We start from the raw sequence: 26380 nt of genomic DNA, 5'->3' as shown, positions 1-26380 counted from the left end.
GTTGCAAAGGGTTGGACACAACTGAGCAACTGAACAACATCAATGTTGGCTCATTAATTGTTATAACAGTACCTGGTTAACATCTTACAAGAGGGACACTGGGTATGGAACACAGGTGAACTCTACCATTGTCACAGTTTTTCTGTGAATCTAAAACTATTTCTAAAAAAATCCTTTGGTTGCCAAGGGAAGATAAGACTGGAGGGGCACAGTGGAGGTGGGCAGGCAGAGCCCTGTCCTTCCCCCAGCAAGAAGGAATGTCTCACCATTGGTGAGAGTGACACCTGGGGCCGAGAAGCTGAAATCCACACGCAGCTTCTTTAGAGAAGTCCGGAGCCCTGTGGAGGGTGTGCTTCACCTACTCCTGTCTCTGACCATGGGCCAGGCCCCCACCCGTGATGGGGATATCGACTCCCAAGTTTTGTTTTCCAGGGCACCCTCTAGTGGCGGGTGATGGAAATCAACATGGTTCATAGAAGAGAATGACGTCAGAACGCATCTCAGGTAGAAATGACAGGTAGCATTTCACAAAAGGCTTGGCTTGTTCTAGACGTTTGTGCTTGTACAGGCACATGTGTGTACTGGGAATGCATTTCTTTCTTGCCAAAAAGAAACTGGGACGCTGCCATTCTAGAGTTACACTTAGTAGATTCAGAGCTCCTTATTAACTATAACAATAAAAGTTAATAAACAGCAATACCTGCAATTCTGAGTGCACACTCTGAGCTTACTCTGTACTAGTGTGCATCTTGCTTGCCCTATGTAATCCTCATAAAAGTCCCTCAGGAGGTGCTACTATTTGTCAGATTGTAGCCACTCCAGTACTCTCGCCTAGAAAATCCCATGGATAGAGGAGCCTGGTAGGCTGCAGTCCGTGGGGTCGCTAAGGGTCGGACACGACTGAGCGACTTCACTTTCACTTTTCACTTTCATACATTGGAGAAGGAAATGGCAACCCACTCCAGTGTTCTTGCCTGGAGAATCCCAGGGACGGGGGAGCCTGGTGGGCTTCCGTCTGTGGGGTCACAGAGTCGGACACGACAGAAGTGACTTAGCAGCAGCAGCAGCAGTGACCAGTAAAATGAGATGGTTAGACAGCATCACAACTCAGGGGACATGAATTTGAGCAAACTCTGGGAGACGGTGGAGGACAGAGGATCCATGGGGTTGCAAAGAGTCAGACATGACTTAGCGACTGAACAAGAACAAAACTGAGAAGTTACTCATCACAAGGCTAGTATATTAAAAAAGAGGGGCTGTGGCTCCAGCCCACATCAGAGGTCCTGGTTCAGTCCCTACCAAAAGGTGGAAGGTTCTACCACTGGCCGGCTGGCCCCCGGGTCAGGTGAGGCCGGCCTGCAGCTGGCACAGGTGCGGGGATGTTCCCTACCTGGGCGCGGCCAGCTGCACAGCTTGCCCTGCAGCTTTGGGATTTGGTCGAATATGTCCTGCGGGCTGGTGTAGGTCAGCACGCGCTCCGGGCGGCCAGTGATCACCTCCAGTTCCGCCCGCACGTCCTCTCTGCCCACGCCCAGCAGGAGCAGCTCCCGGGCCCTCGCGAAGCCCGCTGGGCCGGCCACCTCATCCTGGGAGCGCGCCTCGGTCATCAGGACCACCGCCCGTCGGGGCCGGTCCAGGCCTGCCCCAGGGGCACTCCCGAAGCCGCGCTCCGCCACCTGCCGCAGGGCCCGGCCCGTCAGGGTAGCGCCACCGTCGAAAGGCAGGCCGTCGAGGCTCCGGACCAGGTCCCGCACGTCCTGGTACTCTCCCACGGGCACGGCCACGGTCAGCTCTGCACCGTAGCGGGCCACACCCACGCGTGCCCGGGAGTCTCCCGTCAGCGCCGCCTGCACAAACCGCTTCACGAAGGCCTTGGCCCGCTGGAAGCCCTCCGGGGTGGCGGCCGCTGAGCTGGCCAGCACGAATAGGACATCCACTCTGCACTCCAGGCTCAGATTCAGAGCTGCCGGGGACACAGCCGCCGTCACCCTGGGGAGCACGCAGACCACCGCCCCACCTGGGATGCCCAACCACACGTGGGGCCGAGCCACCCCCTCCTAGGAGAGGGATGGGGCCGTGACACTGAGGCTCCAAAGGCTAGTGGCCAGAGCCCATCACCGAGTTAGACAGGGCTCCCCGGCTCCCACCCAGGGTCTCCCTCTTTCACCTCGTTTTCAAAAGAAAAATAGAATCTATGCTCTTCCCCCACCATGGTTCCTGGGTCCTGTTGGAGAAATCTTTGTCTACCCCCAAATCATGACAATAGGCGCCTATGTTTTCTTCCAGAAGCTTCACAGCTTTGCTCTCTACACTTAAATCGACAATCCATCTGGAACTGATTTTTGTATAACTTGTGAGGTATGGGAATCAAGATATACTTTTTCCCAGATAAGTCTCCGATTGACCTAGCAGGACAGTTTTTAAAAATTTATTTAACAAGTCCCATCCTCTGTGTCAAACATTGTGCTGAGCACTTTACGTACAAAATCTTACTGCAAACTCCCATAACCACAGGGCAGTAAAGTCAATTATAATCTTCAGTTTTAAAATCAAGACAGGTCACGGCTTCTTATTCCTCTTCTGGAAGAGGGGAGATGGGACACTGCCCAGAACCATGAACCTGATGGGCTGGCTCCAGGCTACAGCTGGGCTCCCTGATGCCCACAGGTCAAGCACTGGCCATTCTAAAGCTAAGAAGCTAGGGGCCATGTCCTACTCACCTCCCCCATCCGAGTAATACCCCGGAGCCCTCAGGGTATCATCTGAGACATCAGCTCAGTGGTGTCCTTGAAATGCAAGTGGCACTAACTCCTGGGCCAGTTCCTACCTAGTGGCTAACAGGGTTGCAGATGAAAAGCAGGAGCCCGGACTCCACTGCTCCCCAATAACTGGAGCCTGGGAAGTCCCGGGCACACGTACCGCAGTTGGCTTCCCCTCCAAAGGCCGGCGGGCAGAGGCAGTGGTACCTGTCTGGTCCTTCTGGAACACACATGCCTCCATTCTGGCAGGGCTGTGAGTCACAGGGGCCTACCAGAGAGATGCCTGTTAACAGCCTGAGATGGAAGGGCTTCGGCCACCCTGCCCCTCCAGGGCCTGGCCCCTTCCTTTCCTGGGATACGCTAGGAAATTGGTCTCAACACCTGTAGCAAAGACGGGAAGGACAGCCAATGAGGGGTTAGGGTGTGGGAAGTAACAGATACTCAGTGGTGGGCTCAATTAATGCTCTGTGTGAAGTACAGGCTCACTGTGGATCTGCCAGTGCGATCTGGCTCTGATACTGGGAGCACATGGTACAGACTGAATTATGTCCCCCCCACCACCCATTCATATGTTGTTGCTGTTCGGTTGCTAAGTCGTGTCTGACTGTTGCGAGCCCATGAGCTGCAGCACGCCAGGCTTCCCTGTCCCTCACTATCTCCTAGAGTTTGTTCAAACTCATGTCCATTGAGTCAGTGATGCCATCCAGCCATCTCATCCTCTGTCACCTCCTGCCCTCAATCTTTTCCAGCATCAGGGTCTTTTCCAATGAGTCCACTCTTAGTATCACGTGGCCAAATTATTGGAACTTCAGCTGAAGATGGTGAAGGATGGTGAAGATGGGATGGTAAAGTTGAAGATTTTTTAAAACTATTAAGTTTTAAAACTTTAAAACTATGAAGATTTATTCATTCAGTCCTTCCAATGAATATTCATATGTAGGATTCGACATCCCCCATACGTTAAAAATGTTACTATATTACTTAGTGGTCATATGATTGTAATTAAAGTGTATATTTCTGAAAGGTAGGAATTGAGAGTAACTTTGGGCGCCCAGGCCTGCAGTTCTGTCAGCTGGAGTTTCATGGAAACAAGTGGGGGTTCATTAACAGTGCCAACAGTGGCCTTTAAATGAGCGGCTATTATGGCTCAGGTACTGTGAAATTAAAAGATGCTTGCTCCTTGGAAAAAAAGTTATGACCAACCTAGACAGCATATTAAAAAGCAGAGACATTACTAACAAAGGTCAGTCTAGTCAAAGCTATGGTTTTTCCAGTAGTCATGTATGGATGTGAGAGCTGGACTATAAAGAAAGCTGAGCACTGAAGAATTGATGCTTTTGAACTGTGGTGTTGGAGAATACTCTTCAGAGTCCTTTGGACTGCAAGGAAATCCAACCAGTCCATCCTAAAGGAAATCAGTCCTGATTAGTCATTGGAAGGACTGATGTTGAAGCTGAAACTCCAGTACTTTGGCCACCTGATGTGTAGAACTGACTCACTGGAAAAGACCCTGATGCTGGGAAAGACTGAAGGCGGGAGGAGAAGGGGACGACAGAGGATGAGATGGTTGGATGGCACCACCAATGCAATGGACATGAGTAGGCTCCAGGAGTTGGTGATGGATAGGGGAGCCTGGCGTACTGAAGTCCATGGGGTCGCAAAGAGTCTGACAAGACCGAGTGACTGAACTGAACTAAGCTGAGGGTTACACATGCCTGATCTCATTTCACTGATACAACCAAATGAAGCAAGAACTGTGAACCCCCATATCACAGACAGGAAGCTGAAACTCAACAAACAGAAGTCACATGCTGAAGGTTAGCTACTTGGAAAGCAGAGCTGGGACTCAAACCCAAGTTATTCTCGTTTCAAAACCATAAGTCCCTGACCTTTTATTTCTGAGTGGAAACAACCAGGCTTTCAGTTCCTGCCAACTGTCAGAGGCCAGCCACCTTGGAACTTTAAAGCAAGATGCCTAACGGATCACGTAACCCCAGGTAGGAAGTACCAGCCTGCACACAAGCCTCTGGCTCTTCAGGGGCCGGGCACCTGACCTCATTCAGTTCAGTTCAGTTCAGTTGTTCAGTCGTGTCCGACTCTTTGCGACCCCATGAACCACAGCACACCAGGCCTCCCTGTCCATCACCAACTCCCGGAGTTCACTCAAACTCATGTCCATTGAGTCGGTGATGCCATCCAACCATCTCATTCTCTGTCGTCCCCTTCTCTTCCTACTCCCAATCCCTCCTAGCATCAGACTCTTTTCCAGTGAGTCAACTCGTCGCATGAGGTGGCCAAAGTATTGCAGTTTCAGCTTTAGCATCAGTCCTTCCAATGAACACCCAGGATTGATCTCCTCTAGAATGGACTGGTTGGATCTCCTTGCAGTCCAAGGGGCTCTCAAGAGCCTTCTCCAGCACCACAGTTCAAAAGCATCAATTCTTCGGCGCTCAGCTTTCTTCACAGTCCAACTCTCACATCCATACATGACCACAGGAAAAACCATAGCCTTGACTAGACGGACCTTGGTTGGCAAAGTAATGTCTCTGCTTTTTAATATGCTATCTAGGCTGGTCATAACTTTCCTTCCAAGGAGTAAGCGTCTTTTAATTTCATGGCTGCAATCAGCATCCGTAGTGATTTTGGACCTCATTAGGAGCAGCAAATCCACACAAGCACTGATGCCAAGACAACCAACTGCCATGCTCCTGCATCCGTGAGATGTTTAGACCCCGGAGTGATGAGTAGGGAGGGCCCACTGGGGAGCCAGGCCTGATGATCTTAATGGGCTCGATAAGTCCTCCTGTTTGCTGGGGACTTTGTAACTGATGAAGCACTTGGGTGGACATCATCTACTGAATCTTGTATGGTACCCTATACCATCCGGAGTAGGGAGATGGGGAGTCCAGACATGGGGCAAACACTGCCCTCATTTTACAGAGGAAGAAAGTAAGGCTCAGGTATCTTGCTCTGGGCTTGGTGCTAGATATGAGGTTTTCTGTTTGCAAAGCTAGGGGTCAGTGCATGCCCTGCTCTGCCTCATGTCAATACAGAGTCCCAGTTAAGGAAGTAATTCCAAAGCTTCACTCCATTCTCAGTGAAAAGATACCACTGAATGAGGGAAGCATTGAGTATCACACAACCATGTTGCTCTGCCTCTGAAATCCCCGTGCTTCAGCCCTGGAGCTGGGTCCAACCCTACTCACTGCCCCAGGAGTACAAATGCCCCTTTGGGAGCCAGTCTCGTCCCAGGGCCAGAAAGAACAGCAGAAGCAAAGAGGCAGACTGTACCTGGGCAGGTGGTCCTGTAGCAGGTGGTGGGGTGGGTGAAGAACACTCTCTTCCAGCTACGACCCAAGAAATCAAACAGTACAAATCAGAGGTTTAACAAGAAAGGTTATTTAAAATACTAAAAGCTGACATAAGATGTCAAGGCAGAAGTGACTCAAGAAACCTGTCTTTTTTCCCTGATTCCACCCCAACTTTTGTCTGCACATGGAGTAGGAAATGTTTCAAACTACTCAAAGACAATCAAAAAAATGTTTAAAAAAGATAATTTAAGCTGGCTATCCTGTCAGAAGTTAGAGATGTCTGTGTTCAATACTCTGAGCTACATGAACAGCTTTCTTGGGGATAGCAGAATGAGTCAGGGGGCAAGAAATACTGGGATTAGGCAACTGGATTCTGGCTGTGTGACTTCAGGCAAGTGACTTTCCTTCTCTGGTCCTCAGTCCTCTCTTCTGTATAGTAACTCTACTGGGTAGTTTTCAACTGTGTTCCTTGGAGCCTTGGTGGAGAGGGAATGGGACTGTTCATGGCTCTCCTAGTGCCACAGCCCTGCCCCCAACCCAAATGTACTTTTTCTGGTCTGCAGGACAAGTGTCCATGCAAGCCTCTACTGCAGTTCAGGAGGATGTGCAAACCACTGACTGGTCTCAATGACCCCTGAGGCCTGTTTGGTTGCCAACCTTCTGTGACAACACAAGGGCCACCATTCCTGCGCTGGCTTCCATGCTCCATCCATCCCCATCATTACATCAAGTCCTCAGCTATTTGAAGAGACAATAGCCTCTTTCAGGTGGAGAAGAGGGCTCAGAGGGCTGAATCAAGGGGCCCAAAGTCACACAGTTACCAAAACAGCAGAACCGGGATCTGAACTCTGTCTCGGACTCCAAAGCCCATGATTCTTGCCCTCTGGGCCACCGTGCCCCAGTTCTCCTGGGTCTGCGGGGTCACACGCCAGCCAAGGCAAGAAGTGGTCCTTGTCCCTTGGGCAGGAAGCCCTCCCCTTGCCTGGCAGTAGCTCCACAATGGCCTCATCTCTAAGGAGATTCTCTCGGGGCCTTGGCAATACAGTTCTCTAAAACTTTCCCAAGAAGGCTTCTCCCAGTGGGATCCCACCCCAGTGTTGCCCAGCTGAGGGGCGGCTAATGGGGCTCATTGCTAGGGCAGGAGTTTACCCAAGGCAAAACATCCACTTGGGAGAAAAGCCAAGTTAATTCTGAACTCAAGGGGTTGCTGAAGTCAAAACTCTGCCAAGTCACCAGCTCATTAAAGAGAACTCTTCTTCCCTTCCATGTGACAACCTCATAAAACCACACATCCAAGCCCAGAAAGTTCCATGGGCCCTGCCCTCCCTACCCAGCCCAGCATTGGGAACCCGTGCTACTGAGCAGACACTGTCTACAGGCCTTTGCCTGGACCTGTCCTCAGCTTGCTGCCCCACCCCACCACCTGCCACCTCCCTCAGCTCCAGACTCCACATTCTCTGCCTTCCCTGCCTACTGTAATTAAAAGTGCTACCCTACCCCAACCATCTATTAACCCCACTCTGTCTCTCCCCACCCCTGCATTCTTTCCCCAGTAGGCACTTGGCATCACCTAAGAGTTCCTCCAGATATTTACTTTGTTCTCTGCTGCCTCTTGCTCACGGGGGCAGATATGTATCTGAGATGCTCATGCAGCTTCCCCAGGACATGGGGCAGTGCTGAGAGCTCAGGAGAGCCTCTGTGAAGATTTCTTGAATGAAGGGATTGATGAAAAGCCTACTCTATGCATTATTCTAGAAGCCTTGATGTATTAACTCCTGCATGCTCCAGACAAATCCTCTGGGGCAGGTCCTATCCTCACTCCCTTCCTGAACGTGGGAACAGACAGCGGAGGTTCCCAGCTCATTAATAGTGGTGTCCCCAGAGTCCGAGCACAGAAAGTGTACTCTAGCCACCAGCCTCTCCTGGGCCTCCCAACCTCCGGAAGCCTCAGCCCCACTGCGACCTGGTTCTGACACCATTCAAGATTGTTGAGGGACTTCCCTGGTGGTGCAGCAGTTGAGAATCTGCCTGCCAATGCAGGGGACACAGGTTCGATCCCCGGTCCGGGAAGATTCCACATGCCGCAGGGCAACTAAGCCCGGGCGCCACAGCTACCGAGCCCATGAGCGGCAACCACTGACGCTCATGCACCCTAGAGCCCGTGCTCTGCAACAAGAGAAGCCACCGCAATGAGAAATCCACACAAGCACCCTAGAGCCTGTGCTCTGCAACAAGAGAAGCCACCGCAATGAGAAGTCCACACAAGCTCCAACTAGAGAGGAGCTCCCACTTGCCACACACAGCAACAAAGACCCAGTGCAGCCATAAATAAATAAAATAAAACTATATATAAAGACTTTATAATTATATATATATGAAGACTGTTCAAGCAGTCCCTTCTCCATGATGTGCCAGAAGGAAACAGGCCCCACTCCAGCACTTGGGAAGCTCTCTCTGGACCAAGAGCCACTGGGGGCAGTGACTGTGTCCGCCTCCTTGTCACACACCGTCCGGCTCAGAGGGGCACTTAAACATGTTCACCAGAGAACAAAGAACTACCTCCATTCACTTGAAAGCTCAGGTTCAGAAGAGAGCCTCTAATGGCCTCTGACAGGGCTCCAGGCCCCACTTCCTCTGATCCACGTGGGGGGCATGGCCCTTCCCTGCCAGGGTGGCGTTTGGACTTGGCATCGGCCCAGCATGGCCCTTGCAGCTTCTCGGCTGTTCCATCTCATTGCCGTGTACACGCTCTGATATCATCGCAGAGGCCAGGCCAAGGGGCAAGATGCAGCTGGTTCAAACACTACCCTGGCTCTCTAGAAAGGACGGTGGGTTAGATCACGAATTGCTAACCAGGGGCCATACTGGAGGTGATCCAGATAAAGAGCCGAGGGATGGTCTGGGGAGCCTGCAGGGCAGTGGCCAGCAGCTGGGCAGTGAGAGCTCTCGAATGCCTGAACTCCGGTCCTGAAGAATCCAGCCTCCCACACGACATCTACAGCTGGAGTTCATCCAAGGATCTTATTTAAGCCTCTGGCTTTGCTCAGCCCCCATAAAGGTGGAAACTGGTATTCAGAGGAACCAAGTTACCAGACCACTATCCCATGTCCAAACCGCTGCCCTATCTGACCAGTTTTTGGCTGACCCACCAGCCTTCCAGAATGGCTGTGACCTGCCCCGCTCACCCACCCTGGGTGCCTGGCTGGTGGGTCTACAAGACTCTGACACTGAGTACCTGAGCCCCAGCCTGTGTCCCTGAAACTCTGTCCCTGGCTCCCTCTCCAGTCTCCTCTGATCCCCATCACAGGCTCCACGGGCAAGGCCCCAGAGAGCCGTTCTCCCTGCAGCCTGTGAGCCCCTGGCCAACCCTGCCCAGGCCGAACCCTCGTGCTCTGACCCCAGACCTTGAGGACAAACCTGGAGAAGGGACAGAAGGCAGCCAGCACAGCATCAGTGCCCCGAGATCCTCTCCAGCACGGGGCGAGGCCAGCAAGCTCCCTGATCGTCTCCAGCGTCTTGCGCTCACAGGGGTGAGGCTGGACTTTGCAGTCTGTGTCCACCATGCATGCCCAAGACAGGGAAGACAGAGTTAAGCCTCATCCCCGTGGTCCCACTAACCCCTGCCCTCACTCCCTCTTGGCAGAGCATACAGCGGAGGGCCGGCCAGTCTCCGAGCATCTCCTCTGCACAGGCCCCGCCCTCACAGCTCTTCCGTCCTGTGCACACGTGTACCTTTCATACTACATAGGTCACTCCAGCTCCCGGAGACCCTGACAAAGCTGACTATGCATACAGGGATCTCACCTCCAGAGGAAGCCTCCCTGTGCTGACAGTGTGGGGAGCTGCTCCTTCCTCCTCCCAAGCAGTGGACAGGCACAGGGCCCCCCCGCCACATCTGGGTCCCAAGCCTCTCGATCCCTCAAAGACAATCTCAGGATTCCCAACCAAAACCCCCACAGGGCCTGACACGGGGAGGCTGAACAAAGCCAAGTGTCCCAGGGCTGAAGCTGCTAGGTCCTGTCTCTCTTACCCCACTTCCCTAGGGAGCCTCCTGTGTCCTGCCCTCTGGCCTTGGGGAACCCTCCCTACCCTCGCATCCCACTTCCATATGGACACGGCCACTCCTTCCCAGCTGGGAGGCCCTTACTCACCTGGAGAGGCAGTGGTGCAGATGGCGGAGCCGCTGAGGGTGCTGAAGAGGCCGTTGGCGGCGTCATCCGCCTGCTCAGCCATCAGCACGTGCCGCTCCCTTGGCTCGCTGGCCAGCGAGTGCAGCTCCTCCCACCTGAGTCCCAGCCCCAGCAGAGAAGTCACAATGACTCGTCGCCCACACTCACCCCCCTCCTGCCCACCCATCTCCTAGACCCCGGGCTCTGTGTGGACAGCACCACCACCCACCAAGGTAGGAGCCACCTAGCTGCAACCTCATCCATCTAGGATGCAGGCAAGGTCTAGATGTGAACCACAGAAAGACTGAGGATGCTGAGCTGTGGGTAGTAATGTGTGCATGCTCCAGCAACCCACCAATTTCCTCAAAGGAGAGCCTCCCACTCAAACTGTCAGCTCTTATTTGAGACTCGGTCCTAACAGATCTAGTCATCCGGTTTTATAACTTATGAGAAAAATTTAAGCAGAAAGGAAATGAAGGAAAGTGGTTTGTGGTTCTAGGTGATGCCAAGAGAAACACACACAGGAACAACTAGTAATAGAAAAAAAAAAAAATCCTGATGATTATAAACCATGGCCATAAGAACTCAGAGGCCAGCAATGTGAGGCCATGTAGAGGTGGGAACTGGCATAGTTCAACAACCAGAGGGCACTGTTGTGCCCAGAACAGAAATGATGGGTGGCATGATGACCCTAGGGCATGAAGAAGGGTTAAAGGATGTTGAAAAAAATCTGTCTTTAAGAAGACAATGCAGTCAGTAATCCATTTAAATCTTGCCCATCAAAAAATTCATCAAAATAGACCAAGGCTTGGCAATACAGCAAAACATTCATGGATCCCTAAATCACCTCATGTAAAACTCTGATTCTCCTCTGAAGCCACAGAAACCAGCCATTTTATCCAGTACCTAGGACAGTGCCTGGTACGAAGGAGGGGCTTCTTAGTTTTAGACTCACAGTAGCTTTGAGTGGGCAGCTCTGCCAGGCCCCACCCTTAGCTCTCCCAGCTCCCAAAGAGACCTTCTTAAAAGCTCCCTGGGTAATCCAGATACTCAGCCAGAGTTGAGAATCCTCAGAGAATGGGTTTAAAATACTAACCGGTGGGCGGGGAGGGAAGAGTTTGAGCGCATTAGTCTTTAATCTCACTACAGTGGTTCTCAGACCTTAGTGGTATCTGAATCACTGAGGACCAGAAAAAGCAGAGACTGAGGCCCCATGAAAAAGAAATGCAAAAAAGCAAAATGGCTGTCTGAGGAGGCCTTACAAATAGCTGTGAAAAGAAGAGAGGCGAAAAGCAAAGGAGAAAAGGAAAGATATAAGCATCTGAATGCAGAGTTCCAAAGAATAGCAAGGAGAGATAAGAAAGCCTTCCTCAGCGATCGATGCAAAGAAATAGCAGAAAACAACAGAATAGGAAAAACAAGAGATCTCTTCAAGAAAATTAGAGATTCCAAGGGAACATTTCATGCAAACATGGGCTCGATAAAGGACAGAAATGGTATGGACCTAACAGAAGCAGAAGATATTAAGAAGAGATGGCAAGAATACACAGAAGAAAAAAGATCTTCATGAACAAGATAGTCACAATAACGTGATCACTGACCTAGAGCCAGACATCTTGGAATGTGAAGTCAAGAGGGCCTTAGAAAGCATCACTACGAACAAAGCTAGTGGAGGTGATGGAATTCCAGTTGAGCTATTTCAAATCTTGAAAGATGATGCTGTGAAAGTGCTGCACTCAATACGCCAGCAAATTTGGAAAACTCAGCAGTGGCCACAGGACTGGAAAAAGTCAGTTTTCATTCCAATCCCAAAGAAAGACAATGCCAAAGAATGCTCAAACTACCGCACAATTGCACTCATCTCACACGCTAGTAAAGTCAGGCTCAAAATTCTCCAAGGCAGGCTTCAGCAATATGTGAACCGTGAACTCCCAGATGCTCAAGCAGGTTTTAGAAAGGCAGAAGAACCAGAGATCAAATTGCCAACATCCGCTGGATCATGGAGAAAGCAAGAGAATTCCAGAAAAACATCTATTTCTGCTTCATTGACTATGCCAAAGCCTTTGACTGTGTGGATCACAATAAACTGTGGAAAATTCTGAAAGAGATGGGAATACCAGACCACCTGACCTGCCTCTTGAGAAACCTGTATGCAGGTCAGGAAGCAAAGTGGACATGGAACAAAAGACTGGTTCCAAATAGGAAAAGGAGTACATCAAGGCTGTATATTGTCACCTTGCTTATTTAACTTATATGCAGAGTACATCATGAGGAACGCTGAGCTGGAAGAAGCACAAGCTGGAATCAAGATTGCCAGGAGAAATATCAATAAACTCAGATATGCAGATGACATTACCCTTATGGCAGAAAGTGAAGAGGAACTCAAAAGCCTCTTGATGAAAGTGAAAGAGGAGAGTGAAAAGGTTGGCTTGAAGCTCAACATTCAGAAAACAAAGATCATGGCATCTGGTCCCATCACTTCATGGGAAATAGATGGGAAAACAGTGGAAACAGTGTCAGACTTTATTTTTGGGGGCTCCAAAATCACTGCGGATGCTGATTAAAAGACGCTTACTCCTTGGAAGGAAAGTTATGACCAACCTAGATAGTATATTAAAAAGCAGGGACATTACTTTGCCAACAAAGGTCCGTCTAGTCAAGGCTATGGTTTTTCCCATGGTCATGTATGGATGTGAGAGTTGGACTGTGAAGAAAGCTGATCACCGAAGAATTGATGCTTTTGAACTGTGGTGTTGGAGAAGACTCTTGAGAGTCCCTTGGACTGCAAGGAGATCCAACCAGTCCATTCTAAAGGAGATCAATCCTGGGTGTTCATTGGAAGGACTGATGCTAAGGTTGAAGCTGCAATACTTTGGCCACCTCATGCGACGAGTTGACTCACTGGAAAAGACTCTGAAGCTGGGAAAGTTTGGGAGCGGGAGGAGAAGGTGACGACGGAGAATGAGATGGCTGGATGGCATCACTGACTCTGTGGACATGAGTTTGAGTGAACTCCGGGAGTTGGTGATAGACAGGGAGGTCTGGTGTGCTGTGATTCATGGGGTCGCAGAGAGTCGGACACGACTGGAGCAACTGAACTGAACTGAACTAACTGAGGCTCCTTGCCCCAGAGTTTTGGATTCAATGAGGTGTGGCCCGAGTGCTCTAAATGATGCTGATGCTGCTGGTCCAGGGAACACACCTGGAGAACCACTGGTCAACAGTGCACCGGCCTTCTACTAGGAGTAGGGGGAGGGGTTAGATGGGCCTGGGAGCCCAGCAGGCTTCCTCAGAGGCTTCCTGTGTCTGCAAAACTCCGGCTTTCAAATCTGAGTAATACCCCCTCTCCTGAACAACTGGCTTCTTAATTTCTCTACACCAGGAATGCTCAAAGTGTGGTCTGTGGGCCAGCGCAGGTCCCTAAACTCACCCTGATTCAGAATCTCATAAGCATAGATACCAGGCATTTACAAACTAATTGTATGGCAACTTGACAGAGCCATTTTTATGTCTGTTGGGTCAATGAATAAGAATTTGAGCTTCTATTTTGTCTTTGTTTTTATTTCATTTTTCTGGTAATTCGTTTTTATTGTAATTATTTTTTTTAAGCATCAGGGCATAATCCATTAGGGAAAAAAAAAAAACTAGACCTTCACCACATATAGTTTGAGAAGAGCTCCTCCAGCTAGCAGCTGGAGAAGAAAGCCCCAGAATGGGCCAGTATTTCCACCTTGTGGGGAGTTCCATCCTCAGTGACAGACCTTGGGCAACTATTATTCGTAAGACACTCTATTGGGCAGGAGGGTGGGCAGGGAGCCATAAAGTAACACCCCTTCTCCTCTCTCAAGGGGTTTATGTTCCTTATATCTGAGAACACAAAGAGCCAGCCACAAGGCAGCTTGTGTTTAGTGCCAGCTTACAATGACAGCAACAACAGCGGTGGTGGTGGCTGTCATCATTGCACCAGGACACAGCACAATCAGGACAGCCCCACGGTACCTGCAGCCTCAGCCTCCAACCTTCCTCTTTCTGACCTGCACGTGCTGGTCCTCGGAGGTCCTCTCACTCGACACTCGGGTGATCTTACTCAGGCTTTAAACACTATCTTCAGTTTCCATCTCGATGCCAGTCCCTTCTCCTATGTGCCAGACTCTTCCATCCAACTCTCCACTCAGCCTCTCTACTGCGATGGCCAATAGGAATCTCAGACCTGCCCTGTCTGAAACAGAACTCAATTTCCTTTCCCAGTCTTTCTCATGTCAGTAAGTAGCACCACCACTCACGCTGGGGCTCAAGCCCAGATCTTCTACTCTTCTCTCATATACCCCCATCCAACACACCAGTCACTCCACTGCTCTGCCTTCCAAGCACATCCTAGATCCAGCCATTCCTCTGCAGATCACAGCTGCCGCCCTATGACAAACCACCATTAAATTGCATGTGAGCTGCTCCGCCATCTCCTAGATTCCCCACTGCCCCTGTCATTGCCTCTCTCTCGGTCCCGTCAGTCTATTCTCTTCTTGGCAGTCACCGTGATCTCCTAAAAATGTAAGCCAGTTCACGTAGTTCTCCTGCTCAAAACCCTCCACAGACTTCCCACACTACTCATTACAAACTTCAGTCTCCACAATAACCCACAGTGTCTCTAGCCCAGATTCCCGCCCACGTCTTCTCCTTATTTGTTCTAATTCACCCCTTGCTGGGTGGTCTTCAGCTGCTCTCTGGCTGTCTTGCTGTTTCTATAAGACACTCAGCTAGCTGCTGCCTCAGGGCCTCTGCACTTGCCATCTGCCTGCCTTGCCTGCTCTCTTTTGTTACTTGGAAAGCTTGTTTCTCACTTAAGTTTCTGCTCAAAAATCAACTCCTTGAGGGAGACTTACCAGACTCCCCTTATCTAAAATAGCTATCCTGTTGGGAATTCCCTTACAGTCCAGTGTTAGGACTCAGCCTTCTCACTGCTGGTTCAATCCCTGGTTGGGAAACTAAAATCCCAATAGCTGCATGGCATGCTCTTCCCCTGCCAAAAAATAGCTATCCTCTCTTCTCCCATCATTCTGTAACCTCTTACCTACTTTATTTTCTTCTCTGCATTTTATTTCCACCTGAAATTACTTATTTACTCACTCATCTGTTATCCAGTTCCTTTCCTAGAATGAAGTTCCACGAAGGCAAGGACTTTGTATAATATTATTGTCTCTGTATCCTGAGAACCTAGAATAGCGTCTGGCACGAGGAAGACAACCTATATTTATTGAGAGAATAAGAAAAGTACAGTAGGCCTTCCAGATCCACAGGTTCCACACTCACAAATTCAACTCACTGTGGCTCCTGTGCTATGTTTATGATCTACGGATATGGGAGGGCCAAATAAGGGACTTGAACATCCGTGGACTGTGGTGTCCTGGGGTAGGGAGTTGGTGCTGGAATGACAGTACTAAAATGAACAGAGAGATCTGTATACAGGCACAGTGCCAGGACCAGAGTCACTTCACTTGATATCCACAACAACCAGACGTTCATAGAGGTGCCCTCCATTTTTAGGACTGAGAACACACCCGTCTCCTCTCACCAGCAAGGCAGATTTCAGCACCCAGAGAAACACGGCTGGAGAAGAGGGGAGCCAGACACAGACCCGTCTCAGGCTCATCAGAACACTTTCTTGGATTATTCAACTTGAAACTGGAGAAATGAGTCTTTTGTCTCCAGGATGGAGCTGGGAAGATGGGACCTGGGGTGCTGCCTGCACCCAGAGTCCCAGCTTCCTGAGAAAGTCGGGCTGAGAGAATAGCAGAGACAATTGGATGGGGGACAGAAAGACTCTAAAAGGCAGCGAAAACCTTAAATCCTGCGGACCCCAAGAGACCCCTGGCCCACCGGTGCAGTTATACGAGTCCCTGAATTTCTATTTCCACCCAGATACGTGGGAGTCAAGTTTCTGACACTTGAAACCAAGTGTTCAGACTAAAGACAACGCAAACTCTCAGACTTCCAAAGAGTTGGAGTTCCCTTGTGTGCCAGCAACAACACAGCAAAGTGAGGAAAAGACAGGTCCCCGAAGATCCAGGATGGTTTTCCCAGCTCCCCTCTCTGCCCATGGCTGTAAAGCCCGCCAGGCTGACCCAGAGGGCTGACCCAGCACAGCCAAATCTCTTACCTCGGGAAGTGGATGCCCACGGTGAACACAGTGACGCCCCTCTGCTTGAGCTGTTTGGCAGGCAGGGCCACGTGTCCTTGGGACCTCCCGTCGGTGACGATGATGAGGACCTGGGGCACGGAGGCATTTCTGCCCCCCGGGAACCCTTTGCGCAGAAGGTATTTCAGAGCAAGGCTTGTCTCTGTGCGCCCGCCTCTGAGCTCACCCAGAAGGAAAAAAAAAAAGAAGAGCCAGAGATCCAGGGGTGAGGTTGGCATGAGAACCTGAGACAACAGCCACCTTCTCCCAGCAGAGGCTCAAAGGGACAATTCCCACATGATCTGTGCACTCTCTCACCATCTAAACCGCAGTGATGGAGCTTCCCAGGCGGCATCAGTGGTAAAGAATCCACCCGCCAATGCAAAAGATACGGGTTTGATCCTAGGGTTGGGAAGATCCCCCTGGAGAAGGAAATGGCAACCCAGTCCAGTATTCTTGCTTGGAGAATTCCACAGAGGAGCCTGGTGGGCTACAGTCCATGGGGTCACAAAGAGTCAGACACAACTGAGCAGCTGAGCACACACACAGTGTTAAATGCGTACATTAAGGGGAAAAATGAGAGACAGAGAAAGATCTAAACCACGGTGAGGAAGAAAAATGAGTTTTTCCCCTGGACTTAGCACTCCACCTGCACAGACGTTGTATTATGTAACAATGTTATTCATGTCTGCATTTGCTTTCTCTCCCTGTGGTGGCTCCAGGGCACAATTCTCATCATTTGCCTAACACCCACCTCCTATCTCCCCATCTCTGAACCATTCCCTTCTTGTTACAGCTCAACACATCCTTGGGAAAGCAGGTAACTGAGCTTGGTAAGGATTTCTGAGCATGAGTGGCGGGGCTTTGATGCAAGGGTCATTGTCAAGATCAAGCCTCTGTGCCTCACTTCCAGGTTCAGGGTTGGGCGTTGGGAGGCTGAAGCGTTTGACTGCTTTCACAGCAGGGCAGGTGACTATGGTCCCATCTCGTCAGGAGGCTAAGGCTCTCCATTCCTCACAGTGCAGTTATGGAGACTGTTGGCTGAGCTTGGAATCCCAGCACAGAATCCCTACTAAATCTCACCATAGGAGGCTTGTGCCCATATCCACAGAGGGTGAACTGCCAGCTCTGGGTGTCACTGAGACAGAAAATAATGACTTACTACAGTAGATTTTGGGCAAAGCCTTTCAGTGGATGGTAATAGATGAGGAATCCCCTGCTCAAGAGACCAGTAATACTAACTGCTAATATTTACTGTCCACCTACCATGTGCCAAGCACCACTAAACATGTGTATAAAGGTGCCTGGCTCATGTAATTCTCACCATAGCTCTGAGACAGGAGAGTTCAGAGAAGGGCCTTAGCTAAAGTGACACAGTTCATGGGTGGTGGAGGCAGGATTTGAACCTGGAACTTCCAGAGTCCAAGTTCTTACCATCGCATTATACAACCTGCCTCTCCCCGGCTAATAGAGTTCAGAACTGCAGTTTAAACCCAGTCAGGCTGATTTCCGGAAAGGGCAATGGCACCCCACTCCAGTACTCTTGCCTGGAAAGTCCCATGGATGGAGGAGCCTGGTGGGCTGCAGTCCACGGAGTTGCGAAGAGTCATACACGACTGAGTGACTTCACTTTCATTTTTCACTTTCATGCATTGGAGAAGGAAATGGCAACCCACTCCAGTGTTCTTGCCTGGAGAATCCCAGGGACGGGGGAGCCTGGTGGGCTGCTGTCTATGGGGTCACGCAGAGTCGGACATGACTGAAGTGACTTGGCAGCAGCAGGCTGATTTCAAAGCCAGTGGTCATTCCTTTGAGGGGGTCGGCAAATTAAAGCCTCGGGGCAAATGGGCACAGGAAACGGGTGCCCATTCATTTATGTACTGTCGATACAGACCACGTGGCCAGCAGAGCACTAAAATATTTACTGTATGGCTCTCCGATGAAATGGTTTGTTGACCCTGACTCTGTACGACTGCCCAAACGGTCACAAAACACTTCTCACTGAAAGCCAGGAGCTCCCTGTGGCTTCCCCCAGTGGTGACTGCCACGAGCCTCTGGCTGTGATCCTGTAGCCTTACTTTCTCAGCCAGCCTCAGCTTTCTCTCCTGAAAATATGCCCTTCCTCCATCATCCATCTAACCATCACTTCTTTTCCTATGGGTTTAGTACTTTAGGATCAGAAAAAAAGCACTTGTTCACCAAAAATCCATTCTCATTTCTCATACAGGTCTGCCTTCAGCCCCTCCAGTGTCACACTTTGTTTTTCCTTTTCAACCAGATTTTTAGAGTGGGTCTGGGCCCCCTCTTCAGAGCCACCAGCCTGTGGCCAAAGAGAAATTAAATTTGAAGGACAGGAGGGCCCAGGTCACTACTCCGTTGGCCTCTGTGGTGTCCACCCTCCACATCGCTCAGCACACACAGGTCCGTGCCAGCCACCCTCTCCACCTGACCTGCTGACTGCAGCCGACCAAGCTCAGGTGAGATTCCTAATGGCTTCTGACCCCCAGGGAGTGAGAAGAAATCCTGCTGCCTCCACTCTCCTCCTTTCTTGGAGCGTTCCTCACTGAGTCTGTTCTCAGCTCAGCATCTGGCTCCAGAACTAGAGGCCTGAGTCCAGAATCTAATGTTTTTCTAATTTCTCTCCAATGGGACTGAAGTAGGTAGAAAGTGAAGGTTCACAGATGGACTGCTGTTTATGAGAGCAACGTCCAGACCGACGAAGAACAAGAACACAGATACTAAGTCCTGTGGTATCAGTTCAGTTCAGTTCAGTCGCTGAGTCGTGTCCGACTGTGGTATAGTGACCAGCTAAACTCGGCAAAGTTACTTAACCTGAGATTCCTGTTAAACTTGCTAAAGTAGGGATAGTAACAGTACTGTTTGAGGGTTAAATGCCTCCTGGTACCCAGTAAGCACTCCATCAATGGTCATTATAATGACTACCTAGCAGTCTATTCCAAGAAGTTTATCTTTTGAGTTCATCTCAAATTCTAGTAAGCACGAAAGTCCCTCAGGCGACTTAATAATGTGGATTCTCAGATTCTGTCCTCCCAGAGTCCAAACTGGTGGATGTGCAACCAGGCCTGAGAATCTATATTCTAAACCCGCCTCCCTTCCCCTCCCAGAGTCCAAACTGGTGGATGTGCAACCAGGCCTGAGAATCTATATTTTTAAACCCGCCTCCCTTCCCCTCCCAGAGTCCAAACTGGTGGATGTGCAACCAGGCCTGAGAATCTATATTCTAAACCCGCCTCCCTTCCCCTCCCAGAGTCCAAACTGGTGGATGTGCAACCAGGCCTGAGAATCTATATTTTTAAACCCGCCTCCCTTCCCCCACCCCCCGTGATTCTGATGCAGGTAGTACATGGAACAGACTTCAGAAACTAATTCATAAGAACACCCACTGTAGGCACAGGGATGCTGATCACAGGAGTTTATGTTGTTGTAGGTTTCCGCAGTGGATAAAAATCCTGGAATCAAGCTACATGTGTTCTTTTAGGGCAGTGGTTCCCAACCTCTTTGGCACCAGGGACCAGTTTCACGGAAGACAATTTTTCCAAGAACTGAGACTGGGGGCTGGGGGGATGGTTTCATGATGATTTCCATAAGGAGAATGCAACCTAGAACTCGAATGTGCAGTTCACAGTAGGGTTCACACTCCTGTGAGAATCTCTCGCACCTGATGATCCAACAGGAGGTGGATCTCAGGCGGTAATGTGAGTGATAGGGAGTGTCTGTAATGTAACTACAGATGAAGCTTGACCGTCGCTCACTTCCTGCTGTGTGGTCCAGTTCCTAACAGGCCGTGGACAAGTACTCGTCCATGACCAGGGGTTGGGTAACCCTGTTTTCGCGACTAATTCACTGCATTATAACAGCCAGATTCACTGGTTTATTATATAACCATAAAAGGGCTCAACATGGGAAATAATGCAGTTTTATGAAAAAATACACACCAAATAATATTTTTAAAAGTTTTATAATTTTAACTATTCTAAAAACTATGTTTAAATGTTAATGTAGCTTGAAATAAGCCACAGCTGCTATAAAAGGCTTTGTGCTAAAGTAATGTGGCGAGTGCTATTTCTGTAGAGCTATTTAAACACACTACAACTCTGATAAAGCTACAGATGGGGTCCAAAAAATTCAATCACAGAAAACTCAGAGTTGTGTAATTATGAAATTAATCAGATGATGGAACAGACTTGCACAGTCCCCGTGGCCAGAGTTCTAAGCATTCGGAGGCCAATTTCTGGCTGTGTTTTTTCTGATTTTAGGTTATCACGAGGTACAACATTGGAAGGTTTGCTTGTAATATTTCCCAAAGTGATCACAAAATAGCAATAAGGTGATTGTCATAGTGGTTTCTTAGCCATTTCAAGACACACTTTTAGGGGACTGCCTTGGTCTGGAAAGGCAAGTGTTCTGGGTTTGGGGCATAGCTGTGCTCATCAGTCCAGAATTTCAAACTCCACTGAAGAAAAAGGGTAAAGTGCCCTGGGGAGGTCATCACTCCCAGGCAGCCAGCATTCCTCTGTTCTGAATAATAAGAGTGTCTCAATACTCAGTGTCCTCAGTGACCCTGCAACCTTCGCCAAAATCCAGTTACTGCCTCCTGTCCTGGTTTGCTGTCTTACAGTCGTCCTGGGATACAGAAGTGCTAACTGTTCACACCCCCAAAGAGCTGACCTTGTTCAGACATGTAAAGAGGCATCTTTCTCCTCCCCAGTGTCTTCTTCTGGCACATTCTCAATGTGTCTCTGCATGTCACGGGTCATGAATGACAGCCCTCAGGTATGACTTTCAACATAGCTAACAAGAGGCTCAACTAAGCGTTAGGAGGTAGAGGCTGAGGAGAGGGCAGGGAGAGGTGAGAAGGGACAGTTCCATGGGGCCTATTGGATGAGCAGTGTGACTTTGTGGTCCTGGCCAAGTTGTCTGCTTCTTCTCAACCTCAGTATCCTCCTCCATAAAATAAGGGGCTGGGAGAGGTACAGAGTGACCTCTATAAAGTGCCTTTTGGTACCAGTCACTGCAACTGGCATAACTTTTCACATGAGAGCAGGGCTGAGTCATTTGAGTCCAAGTCCATCAACAACAACAAGAAAAAACTCTGAAACCTACTAAAAAAGATATTCTACATCCAAAGACAAAGAAGAAGCCACAGCGAGATGGTAGGAAAAGTGCAATCATGATAAAATCAAATCCCACTGGATGAGCAACCCACAAACTGAAAAATAATTATACTATAGAGAGTCTCCCACTGGAGTGAAAGTTCTGAGCTGCATGTCAGACTCTCCAGCCTGGGGGTTTGGCATCAGGAGGAGGAGACTCAAGAGTATCTGGCTTTGAAGGCCAGTAGTGTTTAATTGCAGACTGCCACAGAACTGGGGCAAACAGAAACTCCACTCTTGGAGGGTGCATGCAAGGTTTCATACCAGATCCCAAGGACAAAATCTGTGACCTTCTAAGAGCCTGGGCCAGACCTACCTGATGGTATTGGAGGGTTTCCAGCAGAGGCGCGGGTAATTACTTTAAACATAAATAGATTGAATGCTCCAACCATTAGATACAAACAGGCTGAAGGTATACAAAACCAAGGCCTATAGGTATGCTCTCTATAAGAGAACCACTTCAGATCTAGATACATACAGACTGAAAGTCAGGGATGGAAAAAAGTATTTCATGCAAATGGAAATCAAGAGAAAGCTACTGTAGCAATACTCATATCAGACAAAATGGACTTTAAAATAAAGACCACTGTAAGAGACATAGAAGGACACTACATAATAATCAAGGGATCGACCCAAGAAGAAGATATAAGTATTGTAAATATATATGCATCCAACACAGGAACACCTCAATATATAATACTAACACCTATAAAAGGAGAAATTGACAGTGACAAAAATAATGGGGGACTTTAATACCCCACTTTCATCAATGGATACCACATCATCCAGACAGAAAATCAATAAGGAAACACAGGCCTTAAATGACACATTAGGCCAAATGGACTTAATTGATACTTATAGAGCATTACATCCAAAAGCAGCAGAATACACATTATTTTTAACTGCATATGGAATATTCTCCAGGATTGACCACATGCTTGGCCACAAAGTAAGCCTTGGTAATTTTTCTTAAATCATATCAAGCATCTTTTCTATCCACAATGCTATGAGATTAGAAATTAACTACAAGGAAAAAAACTGTAAAAAACATAAACACATGGAGGCTAAATAATATGCTATCAAACAAAAAAATGGATTCCTAAAGAAATAAAAGAGGAAATCAAAAAATACCCAGAGACAAAAGAAAGTATGATGATCCAAAACCTATGGGACACAGCAAAAACAGTTCTAAGAAAGAAGTTTATAGCAATATAATCTTACCTCAGGAAACAAGAAAAATCCCAAATAAACAACCTAACCTTACACCTAAAGCAACTAGAGAGAAAAGAACTGACAAAACCCAAAGTTAGTAGAGGGAAAGAAATCATAAAAATCAGAGCAGAAATAAATGAAACTGAAATAAAGAAAACAATAGAAAAGACCAATGAAACTAAAAGTTGTTTCTTTGAAAAGAAAATTGATAAACCTTTAGCCAGACTCATCAAGAAAAAAAAAGGGAGCGGGCTCAAATCAATAAAATTAGAAATGAAAAAAGGAGAAGTTACAACTGATGCCACAGAAACACAAAGGCTTGTAAGAGACATATACAAGCAGCTACATGCCAAGCAGAGACATTACTTTGCCAACAAAAGTCCGTGTAGTCAAGGCTATCGTTTTTCCAGTGGTCATGTACAGCTGTGAGAGTTGGACTGTGAAGAAAGCTGATCACCGAAGAATTGATGCTTTTGAACTGTGGTGCTGGAGAAGACTCTTGAGAGTCCCTTGGACTGCAAGGAGATCCAACCAGTCCATTCTAAAGGAGATCGGTCCTGGGTGTTCATTGGAAGGACTGATGCTAAAGCTGAAGCTCCAATACTTTGGCCATCTCATGAAAGGAGCTGACTCACTGGAAAAGACTCTGATGCTGGGAGGGATTGGGGGCAGGAGGAGAAGGGGACGACAGAGAATGAGATGGCTGGATGGCCTCACTGACTTGATGGAGGTGAGTTTGAGTGAACTGCGGGAGTTGGTGATGGACAGGGAGGCCTGGCGTGCTGTGATTCATGGGGTCGCAAAGAGTCAGACACAACTGAGTGACTGAACTGAACTGAGAAGAAATGGACACATTCTTAGAAGATCAATCTCCCAAGGCTGAGTCATATAGAAATAGAAAATATTAACAGACAAATAACAAGTAATGAAATTGAAACTGTAGTTTAAAAACTCCCAACACAGGGTTGATGCATGTTACAGGATGCTCGGGGCTGGTATGCAGGGATGACCCACAGGGAGGATAAGGGGAGGAGGGAGGTGGGTTCGGGAGGGGGAACTCATGTACACCCTGGGCGGATTCATGTCGATGTATGGCAAAACCAACCAATATAATATTGTAAAATAATTAGCCTCCAATAAAAAAATAATAAAATAAAAATAAATAAAATCCCTTAAAAAAAAAATAAAAACTCCCAACAAACAAAAGTCCAGGACCAGGCGACTTCACAGGTGAATGCTATCAAACACTTAGAGAAGAGTTAACACCTATCTTTCTGAAACTCGGCCAAAAAAATTTCAGAGGAAGGAACACTCCCAAACTCATTCTATGAGGCCACTATCCCGATGATACCAAAGCCAGACAAAGATACCACAAAAAAAGAAAATTACAGGCCAATATCACTGATGAACATAGGCACCAAAATCCTCCACAAAATACCAGCAAACTGAATCAAGCAATACATTAAAAGGATCATATAGCATGGTCAAGTGGGATCTATTGCAGGGATGCAAGGATTTTCAATATTCTCAAATCAGTCAATGTGATGCACCACTTTAACAAATTGAAAAATAAAAACCATATTATCTCAATAGATGTAGAAAACGTTTTTGACAAAATTTAACACCCATTTATGATGAAAACTCTCCAGAAAGTGGACATAGAGGAGACTTACCTCAACATAATAAAGGCTGTATATGACAAACTTACAGCTAACATCATATTCAACGGTTAAAAACTGAAATCATCTCCTCTAAGGTCAGGGACAAGACAAGGATGTCCACTTTCACCACTTTTATTCAACATAGTTTTGGAAGTTCTAGCCATGGCAATAAGAGAAGAAAAAGAAATAGAAGGAATCCAAATTGGAAAAGAAGAATAAAACTGTCACTGTTTGTAGTAATATATTATACATGTAAAATCCTAAGGATGCTACCAGAAAACTACTAGAACTCAATGAACTTGTAAACTTGCAGAATTAATACACAGAAACCTGTTGCATTTCTGTACACTAACAATGAAAGATGAGAAACAGAAATAAAAGAAACAATCCCATTTACCATCACATCGAAATCAATAAAATACTTAGGGACAAATCCACCTAAGGAGGCAAAAGACTTGGACTCTGTAACTATAAGACACTGATGAAAGAAAAAAAAATTGACACAAATAGATGGAAAGACATAGCATGTCCTTGGATTGGAAGAATCAATAGAATAAATATTAATCAAGAACCAATATAAGCAAAATGACTATATTACCCAAGGCAATCTACATATTCAATGCAATTCAAACTACTTTTGCCATTTTTTACAGAACTAGAACAACAACAAAAAAATTGAATGGAGATACAAAAGACCCCAAATAGCCAAAACAATCTTGAGAAAGAAAAATGACACTAGAGGAGTCAGGCTCCCTGACTTCAGACTATACTACAAAGCTACAGTAATCAAGAGAGTACGGTACTGGCACAAAAACAGAAATATAGATCAATAGAACAGAATAGAAAGCCCAGAAATAAATCTATGGTCAATTTGTCTATGACAAAGGAGGCAAGACTATACAATGGAGAAGAGACAGTCTTTTCAATAAATGGTGCTGAGAAAACTGGACAGCTACATGTAAAAGAAATTACATGTTCATGAAGCTACATGAAAATTTCATGAAAGCTATCTAATTTCATGAAAGCTACATGAAATTAGAACATTCTCTAACACTGTACACAAAAATAAACTCAAATTGGATTGAAGACCTAAATGTCACATTGAATACTATAAAACTCTTAAGAGGAAAACATAGGCAGAACACCCTTTGGTATAAATTGCAGCAATATCTCTTTTGACCCACATAAAACAAATATAAACAAATGGGACCTAATTAAATGCTAAAGCTTTTCCATAGCAAAGGAAACCATAAAGAAAATGAAAAGACAATTCATAGAATGGGAGCAAATATTTGCAAACAATGCAACAAACAAGGCGTTAATTACCAAAATTCATGAAAAGTTCATGCATCTCAAAGTGAAAACACAAACAAACAATCCAATATAAAAAATGGGCAGAAGACCTAAAGGGGCATTTCTCTGAAGAAACTTAAAATATATAATAACAAAGTATTTAAAATATATAATCAACAAAGATCTACTGTATAGCACAGGGAACTCTGCTCAATAGTCTATAATAACCTAAATGAGAACAGAATCTGAAAAAGAATAGATATATGTATAACTGAATCACTTTGCTCTATACCTGAAATTAACATGACATTGAAAATCAACTACAGTCCAATATAAAATAAATTTTAATAAGAGTCTCTGGAGGTCTTTGGGACCTGTAGGATCCCTGGAGGTCTTTCTGTTCCCAGTGTGGGGATTCTGGCTTATTGAGAACACTGGGGACATACAAGCCTGAGACTGATGAATGGACCTCAGAGCTCAGGGCCTTTGCAAGTGGAGGTGACAGATGTACCTGGCTGGGACCATGGACTTGAACAAGATTTCAGTAGACACTAAGGCAAGGGCAGCAGAGACCAAAGAAGATTCAGAGATCAAAGTAGCAAGTGGCCAATAAAGCCATTCTTCTGTGA

At 47.5% G+C, this 26380-nt stretch overlaps 1 protein-coding gene across 4 annotated transcripts in view; it reads right to left on the bottom strand.

The window, feature by feature from the left end:
• Positions 1 to 26380, bottom strand: part of VWA2 (von Willebrand factor A domain containing 2) — a 53756-nt gene that overhangs the window by 6971 nt on the left and 20405 nt on the right. For 3 of the 4 annotated variants that reach the window (XM_055424599.2, XM_088842345.1, XM_088842347.1), the window contains exons 6-11: positions 16394 to 16588; positions 10222 to 10355; positions 9488 to 9620; positions 6051 to 6106; positions 2920 to 3027; positions 1391 to 1963 (exon numbers count right to left, since the gene is read on the bottom strand). In XM_055424599.2, the coding sequence (XP_055280574.2) occupies positions 1391 to 1963; positions 2920 to 3027; positions 6051 to 6106; positions 9488 to 9620; positions 10222 to 10355; positions 16394 to 16588 (1199 nt within the window). The remainder of the gene's footprint in view (positions 1 to 1390; positions 1964 to 2919; positions 3028 to 6050; positions 6107 to 9487; positions 9621 to 10221; positions 10356 to 16393; positions 16589 to 26380) is intronic. The other variant, XM_088842346.1, reaches the window with a different exon arrangement.

The sequence above is a fragment of the Moschus berezovskii genome, chromosome 12 (genome assembly GCF_049115385.1).
Source record: "Moschus berezovskii isolate FMDL1 chromosome 12, NW_MosBer_1.0, whole genome shotgun sequence".
NCBI lineage: Eukaryota > Metazoa > Chordata > Mammalia > Artiodactyla > Moschidae > Moschus > Moschus berezovskii.
Note: the sequence above shows the minus strand (reverse complement) of the source record. Positions and strands in the feature narration are given on the sequence as shown.